The sequence below is a fragment of the Apodemus sylvaticus genome, chromosome 9 (genome assembly GCF_947179515.1).
Source record: "Apodemus sylvaticus chromosome 9, mApoSyl1.1, whole genome shotgun sequence".
Taxonomy (NCBI): Eukaryota; Metazoa; Chordata; class Mammalia; order Rodentia; family Muridae; genus Apodemus; species Apodemus sylvaticus.
The window spans coordinates 74,376,512-74,397,984 of record NC_067480.1 but is presented as its reverse complement, the minus strand read 5'-3'; the positions used below and the strand labels follow the sequence as shown (position 1 = coordinate 74,397,984).

Below are 21,473 nucleotides of genomic sequence, written 5' to 3'. Positions count from 1 at the left end.
AAGTATATGTTGAAGGCAGTGGTCAGGGGTTAAAATTTCTGTAGAAAAATTTTAAAAACCTACAGCTAGTAAGTAAATTGTCTATCATAAAAATATTAAGAGGTCTGGACTTTTAACTGTGTGAATTTCTGATTGAAACCTGGAAGCTTAACAATTTTAACATGGTCAATGCGTTTCCTTTTGAAGTAACCATGGTTTAGTAACAGTAAAATGAAACCTTAGACGTCCAGTTTGGAGATGAAACTTGGTGGAGGGATGCATAAGCCAGAGAGACTTTCCTCTTTGCCATGCTGAGCTGTATGACTGGCTCTGCTAGTGGGACCCTGTGCTTTGAGAGATCTCTCTGTCACATGACTCTGCTTAATGGACTGCTCTCTATATGTCAGTGTAGATCACTGTCAGCGGGGAGAAGCATGTGAAACCCACGAGTTTTATTAGTTTTCTGGTCACATATGTATCTACAACTACCAATAAATCATTAATAAATGATAATTTTCTTAGCCTTACTCTAATAATGTATGTATGTATGTATGTGTGTGTGTATGTATGTATGTATTTTTATTGAACTTTGCTTGATGGAATGCAGAATTGTTCAGCAAAATTTCAGCATTTCTATAATATTTACTGACATTCTGATTTTACTAGCATTATGAAGAAACACGTTTTTTAAAAAGAAAAAAATAGAAACCTTAGTATGTTGATCATATGAAGTCATCTCTGTAACATTAGAAATCAGGAGGGGAAACTAGGAATTCAGTTTGTGAATTCAAACCTGAATTGAACTTCATAGTGACACAGTTTCTCAAATAACACTACTAATAATATTATCAATTTTTTAAAAATAGTGTTTCTGTTACCTCCTCTCCTCTTTTAAATTATAGATATTACACTTTTATTTTCAATATTAAGCATTTTAATTTGCAAGGAGTTATTTAAAACAAATCCCAAAAGAGCTGATGTTCATGTATTAACAACATCCAACTTTACTGTCTTTTACTGTTAAGATTTTCTGTTTTATGTGACAACGTATTCTAGAGTATCCTCCATTCCTAAGGAGGGGGTGCCTGTGGTAGGAGGATTGTGCCTCTAAGGTCAATCTGAACTATATTATGAACGTTTTTAAGGCAAGTGAACAATCCCAGATAACAATGACATCATGGCACCCATTTCCTTATTCTGTGATTAACATCATTTAAAAATTGAAGAATATAAATATACACTAAGAATCAGGGAGGGGAATACTCCTTCAGTGTCACATTGCAATTAAGCACTTTTAGGTTGTATAAAAGAAATTCATTGACTTGTGTGGCTATTTAAACCACATTTTTTTCTTCATGCCAAGAATTCATCATAATGCTAATTCTTTAAAATTAAACTGTGATTCAGTGTACTAGCTCTTCTTATTGCAGTTATTTCCTGCTTGGAAGCTGTGCTTAAAAACTATGAAGGACTCCTTTGCTTCCCTTTCTCAAGGAAAAGGGCTTTCTCTTGTAATGGTGCCCCAGCATTCTCCTGAGTTCATCTAACTCCGCAATATGCCTTCTATTCACAGGTGAGCTGAGGGTCAATCAGTGATTTCCAAAGCAATCCTTTCATATTTTACCCAGTTCTTGTATAACAACTCCTTCCTAACTTCCCTTGGTCAGACAAATTCTCTCAGAGAGCAATTACACTCAATAAATCCTCTGTGTGAATGAAGAGTCTAATTAAGGAGTCCTCTGCTCTATTGAGATGGGAGTCCCCATCTCTATCCCTGAGCTAAGCTGTCTTTGACAAGCAGTTTTAAACACTGTCAGCTCAGCCCCCATTTTCTGTGAGGTTGACAAACCACATCCCACAACTTCTCTGTTTCTTCCCACCTTCTTCTGATTTTCAGTTGATATTTGAAATATTCCAAGACGACCAGTTTACTAGCAATAAGGTGGGACAAACTCTTGTTTGGTCCAGGCTCTACAATATACATAAATAGAGAAATATGTACCTCACAGAAGACCAATATCAAAATGTTTTAGGCTGTTGATTCTACATTTAGATTGTTTTATAGCTTTCCTTCAAAAGCTAAATTTTTAATCATGTTTTTGTTTGCTTATAATGGATAAATGTATTTGGATATGTATGTGTGTGTAGAGTTAATTACCTTCGATTGACTGAAGCAATTGATGCAGAGGCCCTGATAGAAGCAGCTCCTATCTCATCAGTATGAAGAGGGTATAAGGCCCACGCACCCATAGGTGTCCCAGATGTGGAGTAAAGCTTTGGAAAGAATATTAAGGAAAAGGGTGGCTAAGTCATAAAGTACCTCAAAGATAAATTAACTAGATAAAGAAAAGAAATTTAGAAGTCACACACTTTACTGTGAAACAGTATTTTGTTGCATAGAGGGTCAAAAGAACCTTATTCTGATGTCAGAAAAGCTTATGAAACACAATTATATTAATGGAAGATATTATAGCATGAGTCACGTATATCCCAATATACGTATATATTCATGTAATTCTAATTTTTGAAAACACAATAATTCAGATTTAATTTGATTTTGACAATGATTTTTTTTATTTTTCTGAGTTTTTAATGACAAAGGAAAAAAGCAAAACCTCGTAAGCATATTGCCTGTTGAGTGTTGTTGCTTCCCTATAGAATCAGGTGAGCAGGGAGTCGGTGCCTTCCTCCGGTGGGAATGTGCAGAACCCCAGAAGAGGATATGCCCGGTGTGTCCCACGCATTGCTACCATGCATTCAAAATCAGCATTAGCTGAAATAAAGTTTTAATTTGTTTATTGTTTCTGTATATATACTGAAAATATTTAGCAAAACAGAAATAAGTAAATCAAAAATAATTATGGAGGCAATATAGAACCTATGTCCTGGATATATAATAAAGCTATATGCATGGCTTCTTGAAGACTCTCTAGAGAGATAGAAATGGTGCTAGTGTATTTGTCAAGAGAAGCTCCTGTCAGACTGATAAAAAAAAAAAGCCTTCAGAAGTTCAAATGTCAGATGCCACACACAACTAGCTGCACAGGGAAGGGTTCCTCTTCATTTGTGGTTCATTCAGTGGGGAAAAAACGTGAATAGTCTTAAATAGTCAGTTCCTGTTTTAGATAGTAGAAAAATAATCATAAACTGTGTATATCTGTATATTGCACCAGGCACATGGGTTGTAGATACAAAATATACACATTTACCATGTACCTGTATAAATGTAAATCTTTGTGATATGTTTTATGGCAAGAGACAGTGTTGTTGATTTCTAAACTCAGAGTTAATTATCTAAGAAGACCAACTCCTTGTGATTTATTTTTTGTAAGAGCTGAGAGAATAAAGTACTCTGGGGAAGACCCCTTCCAAGCTACCACACTTATGGGCAGAGCCAGCACCACTGCACATGAAAATCCAGTCCCAGGCTTTTGTAATGCTTGGGTTCCTCAAGGTTGAGAGCAAGTAAAGGAAACTCACAGAACAGCCCCCCTAAGATAAACTGACACTGGACACAGGCGAGAAGGAAAGACTCATAAGGAAATGTAAGTGTGTGCTCCTAGGTAGGCAGGACAGTACCACCAGGCCTTTATCCACTTTACCCCATCCCCCCAGGGGCTGCCAATTATGTAATTGACTCTGTGTATTGCCAAGAACTAGAGAGCAGGCCAGTCATGTGTGAAGCTCTATGAATTGTACCAGCACAAAATCTTTCTCCTCCTTTTCTTTTTTTTTTTTTTTCTGATACAGAGCCTAACATGATTGCCCAGGCTGGCCTAAAGCTCAAAGCAAATCTCTTGCTTCTTTTAGATGCTGGCATGGCAGATAAGGGTGAGCTAGCATAGCTGGATGCCACTAATTATAACAAAACCCAAATCAAATAAAAAGGTTAGTTTGAGAGAGTCTCAGTAGAGCCCAGGCTGGCTGTGAGCTTCTCATCCTCCTGCCTCTACAGCCTGAATGCTAGGATTAGAGGTATGTGCAGCCTCAGCACATAAACAAACAAACAAACAAACAAACCAACAACTCCAACTTTTTGGATGTTTCAGGACATTGACTATTTTCTTAATTGGTAATTGCTTTTTATATATTTTTTATTTAATTAGGTTGACTTTGAGTATGTATGTTTGTGTGTGTGTGTGTGTGTGTGTGTGTGTGTATTGGTGATGGAACCAAGGGTCATGCAAACACAGACAAACTCTTTACCTCTTTATTGCAGGCTGAACCAACAGCTTCTGTTTGTATTTATCCCCCCTTGCTACCCCTTGATAGGCAAACCCTCTGGTCTCCCTCTGACTTCCGCCAGGCTGTCCACCTCTTACCTTATAGAAGTTTTACAAAACATAACCTTTTGAGATTGCTTTCAGGGACTTTGTATACTAAAGCCCTATCTATAGTATTATCTGACTTTTTGTGCAAGTTGATGTGGCTGTACCAGTTTGTTGAACCATTCCCAAATGAAGGGTATTGCAGTGTTTTAAGTTTTTAGAAAGTGAAACACATGCCTTTATTTTTCTAGAATAGGTTTCCAGAGACACATTACTGGTTTGTATAGAAATGATGCCTAAGGATTTTTGTAAAAGATGACAAATGTGGACAGTTCCAACAAAACTTTTGTCTGATGGATATAACAATGTAATAATGAACAGTAGATATGGCTTTTTGCAGAGGACCCTTACCCCCAAATAAAATATGACATGGTAGAGGGTGACTGCGTAGGAAGAAGAGGATGTGTAGGGGTAAAGTGGGAAGGGGCTAAGAGAGGGGAATGGGTGAATACATTCACAATCACATTCATATGACAGCAGCAAAACTCAATACAAATAATGTTTAGAAATAGCCAAAACATCCCCAAGACTTTCCCTTACAATGGTAATGCAGCAAAGATGCAGGCTTCCCACCTTGAGTCGTGACGATGTAGTCTGTTTTCCTGCAGCTCCTGCAGCAGATGTGAGTTAAGTCTTCCTGTGCTCTCCAGATTCACACTTCCAAGCCTTGTGGACAGGGTTCAGGTCTTCTGCTTATTTTCCAATTGCATTTACTTTCTCCATATTCAGCTTTTAAACTTTTCACATATTCAGAAGCATATGCCAGAGAGAGAAATCTGTCACCCAGTGTGTAATTTGTAGCACACATCACACTTTGAAGTTTGCACACATTATCAAAATCCAGTAGTAACCATGACCACACGTTCTCTGTTTAGAGTTGCTGGCACATGGTGGTAAGAAAAAGTTGGCCAGATGCAGTATGACTTACGATTGTTTTAAAATTCAGAATAACAAATTTTCAATACTGTTAAAATTTTCATATAGAGAGAATCATAAAATTCATACCTCATGTAACTCCCCAGGGATTATTACTTAATGATGTATTTCAGAAAGCAGAAATTGCACAAAATTATAACTTTTAAAATATGGAAGATAACAATTTGCCTTTCCTTAACCACTTCAGTTAAACTAGTCTTACTGTCAAGTCCTTCCAGTTTTCCTTACTTTTTTGCTCCTGGTCATCTCTATTGTAGTATGATTTTTCTGGAGCATATTCTTTATGCCATACATACTCCAGATAGTGACTAACACACCTCACAGCCCCACCTGAACACTAATTGCCTGTGTATCTGCACAGAGAGCATGGGATAAGATGGGATGCTGTGGTACATATCACCACTCTGTTAAACAGCTTGATGGTTACAACTTCAGGGTTTTATATGGAGAATTAGAAGCCTGGATGGAGGACCAGGTTAGACTGCAATGCAATACAAGATTATTTACTGTTTCTACATTCATTCACCACCAGCTAAAACTGGATAGCCTAAGACATCTTTTATTTGATGATTTTTTTTTTTTGGTGCAGTTCAGAATCTTCCATGACATACTTGTAACAACCCCATGTGCACAGGACATTGAATGCAGGACGTTCTGGAAGAGAAATATGGCCCTTTTCAAGGTGATGCTCCTCTACTGAGCTCAGCTTTGAGTGAGAGCTAAGGAGTGAGGACTGTGGGCAAACAGAATGTCAACTGTGCCCTCCTGTTTCTGTTAGGCAGAAAGGCTTAGTGGTTACCATGGGTTTGCCAGGTGTCAATGGATTTCTGTTTGCGCCTTAAAATATTTATTTCTTATTTATGTATAGTATGCAAGCCTCTATTTTCATATGCCTGTGTGAGTAGTGCATTCAGAAGGCAAAGAGGATGTCACCTACTTCTGAGCTGGAGTTACAGGCGGTTATAAATGCCTCTGTGAGTACTGGGAACTATATGCAGGTCCTGCAAAAGAGCAGCAAACCCTCTTTAATACTGAGTCTTCTTTCCATAACCACTGAGCTGTCCCTCCAGTCTCCGTATTTTCATCCCCTTCACAAAAGCAGAGTTACTGGGTGAGCAGATGCTCGTTCAGCATTTCAACCATGAAATAATAAAAATATAAAATTTATATTGAATGAATTCAGTCTTATGCTTCTTGTCAGGTTCCTTAGTGTGACATGTTTTCATCATGAACTGCCTTTATAGCTGTGATCTCTGATTGTTCCCATGTCATTATTTTATATGAGGTCAGTGATTCAAAAAGACAAAGAAAAGTTCAAGAAAAAGAACCAGAAATCATCAAAATGTGTAGTTATGCCAGGGCGATAGCTTTAGAGAATTCATTTCCTGTTTCACACCATTGATATTTATAGCTATGGTAAAAATGTATTATTTTAATATTCTAGGAACTATGGAGACAGTTCTGGAACTTGCTGAGAATAAAATGTCTATACAGACCCAATAACACTTATTGGGTACAATTTCTCATAACTTGTTATTATATACCATCCTTTAAGAGGGCAAGTATACAAAGTTATATTGCAGTTTGATTATGTGATCAAACTAATCTGAGGAAAGGCAGTAGTATTTCTTTATTGATCTTCATTGATCAATCTGGTACACCCTGCACATATGAATGTCTTTAGAGAACTACATGTTGCTTTTAAGTTTTGTAAACTGTCGGATGAAAGAAGAGAAAGACAGTCCTGAAAAGATTCACACCTGGGATGCTGAAATTCTGGTACCTTCCATTCCAGCTTTGCACTTGACTCTACTTCAATCACATCGAAGCTACTTCTTTTAAAGACTTGCCTCCACAACCTTTCCAGAACAGCTAGCTTGCCTATTCATCCTTTAAGGCTGTCATGGTCAAGATGTCAGCTAAGCAATGAACTTTCTCAGCACATTGTGACTGGGAGGCAGATGATGCCAACTAGCTCTCCTTTGACAAAGCCAATTTTCTTATTTCTCTTTTGTCCTCAGTTGGGAATTCTTCACCACAACTCAGCTGGAAGCAGACAAAAGAAAATTATTGTCCCAGTTCCTTATGCTGGGATGGATGGTTCTGGTTATTTTAGGAATTATAGATATGTTGTCATTTAAGGGATACTTCACAAATGTAGCTTTGGATGGGGAGGGAACTAGAGAGCTTAAATTCAGGGATTTCTACCTTTCCTTTCCTCTTCTTTATCCTTCCTTCTTAGGGAAGGAAAAGATAAAATGGAAGGGGTCAAAAAGAAAGTGGGTATAATAATTTCGCAGAAATTATAGAAATAGACAAATAGAGATAGGTTAGCAAATTTACTCTTAAGCAAAATATTACATAGGTAGATCTTACATTGGTAGAAATCTTCATAAGTGAAACAACGTTGAAGTTAAAATCTCTTATATTGTTACAGAACTTACAAATTTAAGGTTTTCATTGGTATGAATTTCTTATGGAAATTGGGATTAATATTGTTACTCTCATATAGGCATTACGCCTATATAACACACGTAGAATACAAAGCTTAGACCCAGTCCTTCTATAACTTGTATTATAAACTGTTTTTACATGATTAAGCAATACAAGTTAAGGGCCAGATAGCAAACTCATGGTCGTCAGTTAATTAAAAGGGTGCTTCTGAGATATTTCTATTAGAAATGGCTGAATGTAGTCAAGGCTTTACAGCTCAGAGATGCTTTGGGTAAATATATAGTCTTCAAAGGTGTCAGAAGTCCACAATATAACATTAATGGGCATTTCTTTATTAAAGATCATTTGACTAGAGGCCTGTCTGCTCGTGACAGCTCCCATTTCTTGGATTCAAAGAAGAAATTGAGTATCAATAAAGTTTCTCCAGTTGTGGCAAGACTGCCCCTAGGCAAAAATGCCTCATTTAATCTACAGACAAAATACTGTTCAGAAAAGGAACAAACTATATTGAATAGTCAACTGATAATCTCTGCTAATACAGGGTAATCAGCCCTTTAAAATTCTGCATTTACAAAGCTCTATCAGATAATTCTGTGCCAGAAGACTGAAAACCAATCCTCCAACATTTTGAAGTACAGGGACTGTCTAGGTTTATAGTGGTCTCTATAAATTGGTGAAGTTTTGGAAGCTATATTTTGTGCTTCTCATATTTGCAGGTAACATTAGTCATTCTTGTATTTCTAACAGTGTTGAAGAGTGGTGGTCTCAGACAGACCAACCTGTTTAGCATTGAGAAAGATGATATAGATTTGAGAGGATGGTTTAGATGACATACAATCTAAAGCCAGGACATGGATCAGGTGTAGAATTTTAAGTCTTTTAAGTTAGGATAGATGACAGAGGTCCTATTTAATTGAAAAAAAAAATGATAGACTGGGTGTTAGGTCTATCTTCTACTTTATAAATTACAAAATGATAATAGTTGTGCTCAATTTATATCTGATATAAAAGAGTCTATTAATTGGACAGAATGGTAAAGTGTAGTGGATAGTCCTGGTCTTGTATTTTGATGTTAATTACACTCTCCCAGGAGGGTTTGCAGATGAGGAGTGAATCACATCTACAGGTACCTTGTGAACTTTCTCCCCACCTTAACTTTTCAAATAAAGGCTAGAACAGGTGATTGGGCAGTAGGAGGGAAGGTAGAGCTGGAAAGTTTGAGGGAGAAGCCAAAGAGGAGGAGAGGATCATGGAGGAAGAGGTGAAAGGAGAATGGAACAGAAGCACATGGCTTGGACAAACTCCAAGTTATATGAGATCTCATAGATGGGAAAGAGAGTAGTGTAGGGGGTAGATCTGCCCAGTCTAGGCATGTAGTTTGTACTCCAATTAATTGAGTTGTGATTTCTTTGACTGTGCATTTTTGGGCTGGATATTTACCACAGCAAACTTCCATACCTATCCTACCACAATGCAGTCCATAGTAAATAAATGTAGAAAAAATATAGGAGGAAATGCATAGCAGTATAGAAGTACATATTGGGGCACCAAGCATTCTTTACCTTAAATTTGTATGCTTTTGTTATTTTCCATAATGACTTTTATTTTTTCAGTTTGATAATTTTTTGTTCTTAGTAAATACAAAAACTGTAATATATATATTTGATGTGTGTGTGTATGTGTGTGTGTGTGTGTGTGTGTGTGTGTGTGCTCTTGACAAGTAATAGATTTTTTTATTAGATCAGAGATAATTGCTGTACTTGTTGATTGTCAGGGCTTTTTAAAAAGGAATATTTACTGAGTTCCATAATAATATTTGGTGAAATGATCAGGTGACCTCTTTATTTAAATATGCATGCTAATATGTAAAGATTTCCTGAGGTAGAACCATTCTTGTCACAAACCCAAATAAGCATGGTATAATTTTAAATTAATTTTTATATTCAATTGGCTAATTATTTAGGGTCTTTTCTGCATACATAAAAATGTTGGTACATGGTATATTACTTACCTAATCTGTACACCAGTTGTTTTCAGAGTTGTTCTCAGAAAGCTATTAATAGAATTATTTGTTCCTGAGGTTGGTGTGATGAAACACGATAGTAACCTCAGTGGTCACATGCTAGAGACAGTAGCATTAAAAATAAGAGTCCAGCTTAAGTGACATGAGACCTTACTCCCTACCCTCTCACTCCCACTATTGGAAAATAACCAGAGAAGAATTAATTATGCAGTACCTTAAAGTTTCATACAACGGGCCTTTAAAATGTCTGAAAAAGATGGATGATAAGAAATGTGAATAGTACAGTCTTTCTTCTTCCTCAACTGGGTGAATGTCTTCACAACTTTTACTATATCTTAATATTCATTTCATCTAGAGCATTGTTTCTCAACCTTGGGTTGCGACTGCTTCGAGAGTCAATGGACCCTTTCACAGGGATCACCCACCAAAGACCATCTGAAAGCACAGACATTTACATTATAATTTATAACAGTAACAAAATTACAGTTATGAATTAGTAACCAACATAATTTTATGGGAGAGGGTGACTACAGCATGAGGAACTCTATTAAAGGGTTGTAGCATTTGGGGGGAGTGAGAACCACTGCTCAATGGCTAGGAGGATATAAGCGAAAGTGAAGGCAACACTCTCTGGCTTCCTGCACTGGAAGAATCTTTCCATCTGCTTCTTCTCTAATCTTCCTAGAGAGAAGATATCCTGGGTTCAAAAGGACCTCTTATGAAAAAACACAGAAGAGCAAAATATTGTCTATGCCCATGTGTATCTGTAGGTCAGCTAAAGTTGTAACTTTTTTTCTTTTTTTAACATCTCTTTTATTTTTATTTTTTCTATATTCTTTGTTTACATTCCAAATGCTTTCTCCTTTCCCAGTTCCCCCTTCCCCATAAGTCCCATAAACTGTCTGCTCTCCACCCATTCCCCAATCAATCCCTCCCATTTCTCTGCCCTTGTACTCCCCTACAATGTTGGATCAAGCCTTTCCAGGACCAGGGCCCTCTCCTACCTTCTTCTTGGGAATGATTTGATATGCTAACTCTGTTTTGAGTATTCAGAGTTTCAGGGCTAATTAATATCCACTTATCAGTGACTGCATTCCATGTGTATTATTTTGTGAGTGAGTTACCTCACTTAGGATGATATTTTCCAGTTCCAACCATTTGCCTAAAAATTTCATGAACTCATTGTTTTTAATTGCTGAGTAGTATTCCATTGTGTGAATATAACACATTTTCTGTATCCATTCCTCCATTGAGGGACATTTCTTTTTTATTAGTTCCGGTGTGTCTGGTTTTATGTGGAGGTCCTTGATGTGGAGAAGCTTGGATTCTTTCCAGCTTCTGGCTATTATAAATAGGGCTGCTTTGGATATAGTAGAGCATGTGTCCTTATTGCATGCTGGGGAATCCTCTGGGCATAAGCCCAGGAGTGGTATAGCAGGGTCCTCCGGAAGTGTCATGGCCAGTTTTCTGAGGAACGACCAGACTGATTTCCAGAATGGTTGTACCAGCTTGCAATCCAACCAGCAGTGGAGGAATGTTCTTTTTTCTCCACATCTTTGCCAATACCTGCTGTATCCTGAGTTTGTAATTTTAGTCATTCTGACTGGTGTAAAGTGAAATCTCAAGGTTGTTATGATTTTCATTTCCATAATGCTTAATGATGTTGAACATTTCTTAAGGTGCTTCTCAGCCATTCGAAATTCTTCAGGTGATAATTCATTGTTTAGCTCTGTACCCCTTTTTTTAATAGGGTTATTTGACTCTCTGGAGTCTACCTTCTTGAGTTCTTTGTATATATTGGATATAAGCCCTCTGTCAGATGTACAGTTGCTGAAGATCTTTTCCCAATTTGTTGGTTGCTGTTTTGCCTTTTTGACAGTGTCCTTTGCTTTACAGAAAGTTTGTAATTTTATGAAGTCCCATTTGTCAATTCTTGGTGTTAGAGCATAAGCTATTGGTTTTCTCTTGAGGAAATTTCCCCTTAAGCCTATGTCCTCAAGGGTCTTCCCCAGTTCTTTTCTATTAGTTTTGGTGTGTCTGGTTTTATGTGGAGGTCCTTGATCCACTTGGAGTTGAGCTTAGTACAAGGAGAAAAGAATAGATTGATTTGCATTCTTCTGCATGCTGACCTCTAGTTGAAGCAGCACCATTTGTCAAAAATGGTATCTTTTTTCCACTGGATGGTTTTAACTCCCTTGTCAAAGAAAGTGACCATAGGTGTGTGGGTTCATTTTGGGGTCTTCAATTCTATTCCTTTGATATACCTGCCTGTCACTGTACCAATGCGATGGAGTTTTTAACACTATTGCTCTATAGTACTATTTTAGGTCAGGGATACTGATTCCCCCAGACCTTATTTTACTATTGAGAATACTTTTAGCTATCCTGGGTTTTTTTGTTACTCCAGATGAATTTGAGAATTGCTCTTTTTAACTCTATAAAGAACTGAGTTGGGATTTTGATGGGGATTGCATTGAATCTGTATATTGTTTTTGGCAAGATGGCCATTTTTACTATATTAATCCTGCCAATCCACAAGCATGGAAGATTTTTCCATTTTTTGAGGTCTTCATTGATTTCCTTCTTCAGAGACCTGAAGTTCTTGACATACAGATCTTTCATTTGTTTGGTTAGAGTCACACCAAGATACTTTATATTGTTTTTGACTATTGTGAAGGGTGTCGTTTCTCTAATTTTTTTCTCAGCCTGCTTATCCTTTGAGTATAGGAAGGCTACTGATTTGCTTGAGTTGATTTTGTAACCAGCCACTTTGATGAAGTTGTTTATCACCTGTAGGAGTTCTCTAGTGGAGTTTTTTGTGTCATTTAAGTATACTATCATATCATCTGTGAACAGTGATAGTTTGACTTCTTCCTTTCCAATTTATATCCCTTTGACCTCCTTATGTTGTCTAATTGCGCAAGCTAGTACCTCAAGTACAATATTGAAAAGATAAGGAGAGAGGGGGCAGCCTTGTCTAGTCCCTGATTTTAGTGGGATTGCTTCAAGTTTATCTCCATTTAGTTTGATGTTGGCTACCGGTTTGCTGTATATTACTTTTACTATGTTTAGGTATGGGCCTTGAATTCCTGTTCTTTTCAAGACTTTTAGCATGAAAGGATGCTGAATTTTGCCAAAAGATTTTTAGCATCTAAGGAAATGACCATGTGGTTTTTTTTCTTTGAGTTTGTTTATGTAGTGGATAGCATTGATGGATTTCTGTATATTGAACCATCCCTGCATCCCTGGGATGAAGCCTACTTGATCATGGTGGATGATAGATTTGATGTGTTCTTGGATTCGGTTGGCAAGAATTTTATTGAGTATTTTTGCATCGATATTCATTAAAGAAATTGGTCTGAAGTTCTCTTTCTTTGTTGGATCTATGTGTGATTTTGGTATCAGCATAATTGTGGCTTCATAGAATGAGTTGGATAGTATTCCTTCCGTTTCTATTTTGTGGAATAGTTCGAAGAGTATTGGTATTAGGTCTTCTTTGAAGGTCTGATAGAATTCTGCACTAAAACCTTCTGGTTCCATGTTTGATTTGGTTGGGAGACTTTCAATGACCCCTTTTATTTCATTAGGAGTTATGGGACTGTTTATATGATCTATTTGATCCTGATTTAATTTTGGTATTTGGTATCTGTCTAGGAAATTGTCCATTTCCTCCAGGTTCTCCAGTTGTGTTGAGTATAGACTTTTTTTTTCATTTTTATTTTTATTTATTTATATTTTTTTATTTACATTGCAAATGATTTCCCCTTTTCTGGGTCCCCACTCCCCGCAAGTCCCATAAGCCCTCTTCCGTCCCCCTATTCTTCCATCTACCCCTTCCCACTTCTTTGTTCTGGAATTCCCCTATATTCTTGCACTGAGTCTTTCCAGAACCAGGGCCCACTCCTCCATTCTTTTTGGACATCATTTAATGTGTGGATTATGTCCTGGGTATTCAAAGTTTCTAGGCTAATATCCACTTATCAGTGAGTGCATACCATGATTGATCTTTTGAGACTGGGTTACCTCACTTAGTATGATGTTCTCCAGATCCATCCATTTGTCCCTTAAGAAATGTTCAACATCATTAATCATTAGGGAAATGCAAATCAAAACAACCCTGAGATTTCACCTCACACCAGTCAGAATGGCTAAAGTCAAAAACTCCGGAAACAGCAGGTGTTGGCGAGGGTGTGGGGAAAGAGGAACACTCCTCCACTGCTGGTGGGATTGCAAGATGGTGCAACCACTTTGGAAATCAGTCTGGCGGTTCCTCAGAAAACTGGGTATGTCACTTCCTGAGGACCCTGTTATACCACTACTGGGCATATATCCAGAGGATTCTTCAGCATGCAATAAGGACACATGCTCCACTATGTTCATAGCAAACCTATTTGTAATAGCCAGAAGGTGGAAAGAACCTAGATGTCCTTCAACGGAGGAATGGATACAAAAAATGTGGTATATTTACACAATGGAGTACTATTCAGCCATTAGAAACAATGAATTCATGAAATTCTTAGACAAATGGATGGAGCTGGAGAACATCATACTAAGTGAGATAACCCAGTCTCAAAAGATCAATCAGAGTATAGACTTTTGTAGTAGGATCTGATGATTTTTTGAATTTCCTCAGTTTCTGTTGTTATATATCCCTTTTCATTACTAATTTTGTTAATTTGGATACTGTCTCTGTGCCCTTTGGTTAGTCTGGCTAAGGGTTTATCTATCTTGTTGATTTTCTCAAAGAACCAGCTCCATGTTTTGTTGATTCTTTGTATGGTTCTCTTTGTTTCTACTTGATTGATTTCAGCACTGAGTTTGATGATTTCCTGTCTTCTACTCCTCCTGGGTGAATTAGCTTCTTTTTGTTCCAGGGCTTTCAGGTGTGCTGTTAAGCTGCTAGTGTATGCTCTCTCCAGTTTCTTTTTGGAGGCACTCAGCTCTATGAGTTTTCCTCTTCACACTGCTTTCATTGCATCCCATAAATTTGGGTATGCTGTGTCTTCATTTTCATTAAATTCTAGAAAGTCTTTGATTTTTTTCTTTATTTTTTCCTTGACCAAGGTATCATTGAGTGTTGTTCAGCTTCCATGTGTATATGGGCTTTCTGTTGTATTTTTGCTGTTGAAGACCACTTTTACTCCATAGTGATCTGATAGGAGCATGGGATTAGTTTGATCTTCTTTTATCTGTTGAGGTCTGTCTTGCCACCAATTATTCAGTCGATTTTGGAGAAGGTGTCATGAGGTGCTGAGAAAAAGGTATATTCTTTTGCTTCAGGATGAAATGTCATATATATATAAATATATATATAATCAGTTGGTCCAAAGCTTCAATTAGTTTTACTGTGTTCCTGTTTAGTTTCTGTTTTCCTGATTGGTCCATTGAGGAGAGTGGAGTGTTGAAGTCACCCACAATTATTGTGTTAGGTGCATTGTGTGCCCTGAGCTTTATTAAAGTTTCTTTTATGAATGAGTGTGCCCTTGCATTTGGAGCATAGATGTTCAGAATAGAGATTTCTTCTTGGCGGATTTTTCCTTTGACCAGTAAGAAGTGTTCTTCTGTGACCCTTTTGATGATGTTAGAGCTTGAAAGTCAATTTTATCTGATATTAGAATGGATACTCTTGCTTGTTTCCTGAGACCATTTTCTCCTAAAATTGTTTTCCAGCCTTTTATTCTGAGGTAGTGTTTGTCTTTGACATTGAGGTGTGTTTCCTATATGCAGCGAAATGTAGGGTCCTGTTTATATATCCAGGCTGTTAGTCTATGTCTTTTTATTGGGGAATTGAGTCCATTGATAAAAGATATTAAGTAATAGTGACTGTTATTTCCTGTTATTTTTGATGTTATTTTTATGTTTGAGTGGTTATCTTTTTTTGGGTTTAATGAAAGAAGGTTACCACTTACTTTTTCCAGGGTGTAGTTTCCCTCCTTGTATTGGTGTTTTCCACCTATTATCCTTTGTAGGGCTGGGTTTGTGGAAAGATTTTGTGTAACTTTCGTTTTATCATGGAATATCTTGGTTTCTCCATCTATGGTAATTGAGAGTTTTGCTGGGTATAGTAGTCTTGGCTGACATTTGTCTTCTCTTAAAGTCTGCATGAAATCTGCCCAGGATCTTCTAGCTTTCATGGTATCTGGTGAGAAGTCTGGTGTAATTCTGATAGGTCTTCCTTTATATGTTACTTGGCCTTTTTCTCTTACTACCTTTAATATTCTTTCTTGTTTGGTACATTTGGGGTTTTGATTATTATGTGACAGGAGTTATTTCTGTTCTGGTCCAGTCTGTTTGGAGACCTGTAGGCTTCTTGTATGTTCATGGACATCTCTCTCTTTAGGTAAGGGAAGTTTTTCTTCCATAATTTTGTTGAAGATATTTGCTGGCCATTTAAGGTGTAAATCTTCAGTCTCATATATACCTATCATCCTTAGGTTTGGTCTTCTCATTGTGTCTTGGATTTCCTGGATTTTGGGGGTTACAAGCTTTTTGCAATTAGCATTTTCTTTGACTGTTGAGTCAATGTTTTCTATGGTATCTGCGGCATCTGAGATTCTTTCTTCTATCTCTTGTATTCTGTTGTTGACATTTGCATCTATGACCCCTGATTTCTTCCCAAGGTTTTCTATCTCCAATGTTGTCTCATTTTGTGATTTCTTAGTTGTTCCTACTTCTGGTTTTAGATCCTGGATGGCTTTTCTCAGTTCCTTGGACTATTTTTTCAAAGCAGTACATGTCCTTTGTGTACAATTTGATAAGTACCACTTAAAAACAATTGTAATAAGTCAGCTAGAGATGACATTCCCTAGCCACTTTGCCACATTATTGTCATTGTGATAATATACCATTTTACATCACTTATATTTTATTAAACACTATATTTTAGTTTCAAATTCTCATAAATACAAAAACATCTTGCCATGATGTCTATGAGTTCTGTTGCTTGTATTCTAAAATCTGTGTTCATCAGATATTTCTGTAGTAATAGACAGGTATTGTTTCTTTAATTTCATGTTTAATTCATGTAAGTCCAGCCAGTTGGGACTATGACACCCTGTCCTGCCTGGATTGCAATTCATAACAATTATTTATGAAGATTTGACTTCCTTGCATTTATTTGCACAAGTATAAACATATGTACATATGTGTCTATTCATGTGTTCACATGTATGTTATGCATATCTCTGAAAAATATTTTGTACACATATTATTAAAGAAGAATAAGCTGCATTGTAAGTTATTTTAATTTGAATTTTGCTTTTTCTTTCATCAGGAACCAAAACCCAGAACCATTTTAAAGAGAGAGATTTTTAGGTGTTGGAAATGGAGTGGTTTTCACAGCCAGGCTTGGGCGAAGGCTTTAGTTGTAATGACAGATTGTAGGGGATATATTTTGCTTTCACTTAGAGCCAACACCAAGACAAACATGTTTCTTTGACATTCTCCTTTAAAGGCATTTCTTAAGATGATGAAATTACTGATGTTTCATTTGGAAAACTTCAGCTAGTAATTAGATTTCTTCATAAGAAAGGAACTGGCTAACTGACTCTCATAAATATGTACTCAGATTAATTCTTAATAGCATTATAAGTATACTTGGCATTTTGCAACCAACCAACATTTCATAAGAAGACTGCTGGTCTTGCCAAATTCCTATAGACACTGTCCCAAAACTCAGGTTGTTTGTACACTGAATTACACTTTAAGTTGCTCTTACTAACAATATTAAGTGGACATATGAGATGCATGTTAACACATGAAGAACCGATCTGAAATTAATAATTGCAATAAGTAATTCAGTGGTGTCCTTTTATGGGTTTTAATCTTCTGATAGTTATTTGAATCTATAGTAATGCAGTATATTTTATTTTTTAAATCCAAGTTATGGAACAAAAAGATAAACATCAAAAGAAAGGTGTATAGGTTCTTAAAAATAATTTTTTGTGAAAATATTTTGGCTTTTCTTTCCTTTTTGGGGAGAAGGGGTGGCTTTTTTTCTGAGACAAGGTTACTCTGTGTAGCCCTGGCTATCCTGGAACTCATTCTGTAGACCAGGCTGGCCTAGAACTCAGAAATCTGCCTGCCTCTGCCTCCCAAGTGCTGGGATTAAAGATGTGCGCCACCACCGCCCAGAGATTTTGGCTTTTCAAAACATAATGTCTGGTCACCAAGAACAAGTTAACTTGTCAGTTTGATAGCATAAGAATTTTGAATTTTAGCTACATAAAAAATCAAGTTGTGAAATTGTAGCCATAAATATGACAAGAAATGACTATTCGTTTGGACATGAGGAAATTGAAGAAACCAAGTTGATACTCCACATGCAGCTTCCTCCCTGCTGCCTAGTATGCTAGGCCATATGGTACTGCTATGCAGGCTTCTGCAGAGATAAGTCATCAATAGTCTCACACAGTTGTGAATCCTGTGAACTACAAGGACAACCAGGGTGGCAAGATATACCCATGGATACAAGAGAGATATGAGATAGGGGAATCAACCACTTTCTTACTGGATTTAAATTTGCCTCTGAGAATGAAACTCAGGCCTAATATTAAAACTCTATTCAAGGACACATGGTTGGGAAGCTCTCTGTCCTCAGGAGTGAACCTAGTACCAATATTTTGCCCCATTTAGGGTGCATTATTAAACTGTCCTCAAAGTTTTTTTTTATCTCTTGACCGATAAATTAGTGTTTCTCTCACTCCTCAACAGAGAAATTTCTTTGTGCACTGCAGTATTTAATGCAGAAACTTACAATTTCTCAAATTGCAAAGAATACATCAAAATAGTGTTTGGCACAAACAAGATATCATTACTATTCCCAAGGTTAAAGGGCCATCACTGAGGAGGGGACAGATGTTAAGGAGAAGATGAAAGATTGTAAGAGATGGAGGTTAGAGAGGACCATAGTAAAACTAATGCACTCACACTCTCTCAGCAGCTGTGTCTGCATAAATAAAGCCAGTCAACACTCTTGCATAGAACAGGAAGCAGTTCATGAGCCTTCACCCCTAGTTGAGGAGCTCTGGAGAAGGGAGAGTCAGTTTTCTTTATGGCTCCTGATAAGTTGACTATACTCCAGTGGATGGTCCCACACCTAGAATTGTATGAACAATTGTTGAGGTTTGATCTTTTGCTATGTATTGTAATGATAAATACTGGCCTCCAAGGCCTTGTTGTCCACAGGAATGAGAGAATTCTCAAGTACAATATGACCTTTCTCCTAACTTTAATATTATTGGTTAAAGATCCCATCTGCTGTACAGAAGAGAGATAGGTGGAATTTTTGGTTCCTGAAATTGGGGCCAGAGAATGGAGAGAAGATGGAGAGAGGACAAGATAACATGAGGAGAAATCTTGAAATAATGGCCATTGCAGGCTGGTGAATTGGATTTAAAAGCTGCCCAGATAGATGGAACATGGGAAGTTATAATTTGGGGTTATTAATGGAGAACTAGATTTTAATTGCTTAGAGGGTAGATATCTGCCCAGCTCCAATGTGTTAAAGGCTTACTCTAAATATAAAAGTTGTGTGTCTTTCATCTAGAAACTGAATGATAAAAGGTGGAGTAGAAACTGCCAATTGAGATGAAATCCTTAATACAATGACACCACAAATTGAAGTCACTAGTTTATTAAATAATACAAATAAATGAAAACACAAAATTAAGGTTTAGGTACATGGGGGACAAATTATAGGAGTTAAGGGGATGAGTTGGTGATGAATGTGATCAAAATAAATTCTATGACTTCTCAAGGATTCAATATTTTTAAGTTCACAATAGAGAGACTAAAATTCACAAAGCTGTGTCAAGTTGATAGTTAATGCTAATTAGAATAATGTGTAAATGGCTTTATTATATAAACTTTCTATTGACATAAAATAACTACAAGTGTGATGTTTATATTTATATTATCTAAGGTGGAAAAAAGCTTTTCTAAGTGTTAGAGTTAGTAGTAAGCCTGTGAAAAAGGAGAGTGGAGGCAGTCTTGTGCTTACTGAACTTCTCACTTCTTTCTATTCTCATGCATATTTTACTTTGATGTTTAAGTAACAATACAGTTATTACAATGATGAAAGACAAGTAATTTATGTTCATCTAAAAGTAAATTAAATGTCATCAAAAGCCAGCAGATAATTTTAAGTGTTTGAAAATATATAAAATCTTGAACATACTTTTGCATGACCTTGGCATCCTTGAGTTGAAATGTTGCATTCTTTGGTGTCTTATGAGTCTTCTTTCTCTCCAGACAGAGTCAAAGGAAGATCAAGAGCAGGGAGCCACTTTGACTCAGCCCGGAGACGGAGCAGAGCCGTCCTTTATCACATCTCAGGACACCTGCAAAGAAGAGAAAAGAACAAACTGAAAATAAATAATGTAGGTGGTGTGTGTACACACGGTGGACACCAGCCCCGCCCCCAGATATCGATGCTTGATCCACTAAAGAATGCTTCCAGTTACTCTTTTATTGAATTTCTTAGCTTTCTTTTTCCCACTTGCGCTTGGCATCTGCATGTAAATAACAGACTTGGAAATGTCAGCAGTCTGAGGCATTTCTGTAGAAAGTGTGCCATCGTAGTGTTCACACAGCACAAAGATTACAATGGTGATGCAGTGAGTGCACTGTTGTGCTGGGGAGGGCCACAGGAGAAAGACTATTTTGAGAAACAGGACAGTGTGTCTTAGGTCCTGTTCACAGTTATTGTCCGTTAGTTACAACATTTTAAAGTTAATTTCAGTTACAACTTTTTAAAGTTAATTTCAGTGTCAATGTTACTGTTTTCATTCCCGTTAGTACCATTACTGGGGGAAATCATGAGACAATAAAAGCAATCTCTCCATTTTAAATTTCGTGTTCTATACAAAACAGTTGAAACTTTCAGGCAGTGGAGCATTACATTGGAAATCACAAGCTACCTTGATTAGGTTATGTAAAAGTTTCACTTTTTATATAAGTAAGGGCTACCTACTAAGGCGGCTCACTAAGGATGACTATGGGTTGAAGACTGAACTCTCAGTCTAACTTGACAGTGGAAACAGAAACAGTCACATCAGCAAACAGAACTCCTTTGGAACTTTAGAATTGGTCCAGATGTCTTGGTAACTGAAGACACGGAGTTCTTCCCAACCCTTTTTTACAGACTCAGCACTTCACTGACCTTTTCAAGACCCAAGCAAGCCTTCCTTCAGGTGTGCAAAGTATTGATTTCTGTGCATATAAACCAAAGAAAGGTATATAAACCAGGGTGTTGGGAGCTACTTGAGCATGCTGAGCATGGTGTTTGACTATATGGTGACTTCTGGAAGTCACAGTGGGTGTTCTAGTACACTCAGGCTCCGAAGATTAATCATTAAGCCTTGGTTGCTCTGACATTCACTCCTGTGGAGAGTCAAACACAGTTGGTGGAGTGTGGTGGTTTGGGCTTTTGTCCTCACTTACTATGACTGGTGTGTGTGTGTGTGTGTGTGTGTGTGTGTGTGTGTGTGTGTGTGTTATCTTTATGCAAAGATTTGGTTATGCTAAAGTCCACACCATCTTCTTGCTTCAGTTGAGAAGCAGTTAGGTGAGAGTTACTGCATATCTCAGTGAGTTTAAACTGCAGTTGCTGAGCCTTGCTGTTTTCCCCTCTAGATTAACAAACTATGAAGTATTACTTAAAAGTCTCTTTTAAAATACTCATAACTCCAACTCCTTAACAACTTACTTAATTTCTGTTGCCCATTTTAGAAGAATAAACCTCAGAGGAGGGA

General features: G+C 37.2%; 1 protein-coding gene across 1 annotated transcript in view; it reads left to right on the top strand.

Moving 5' to 3' along the window:
- Positions 1-21,473, top strand: part of Kcnh8 (potassium voltage-gated channel subfamily H member 8) — a 430,038-nt gene that overhangs the window by 210,872 nt on the left and 197,693 nt on the right. The window contains exon 4 of the mRNA XM_052192780.1: positions 19,972-20,099. Coding sequence (XP_052048740.1) covers positions 19,972-20,099 — 128 coding nt within the window. The remainder of the gene's footprint in view (positions 1-19,971; positions 20,100-21,473) is intronic.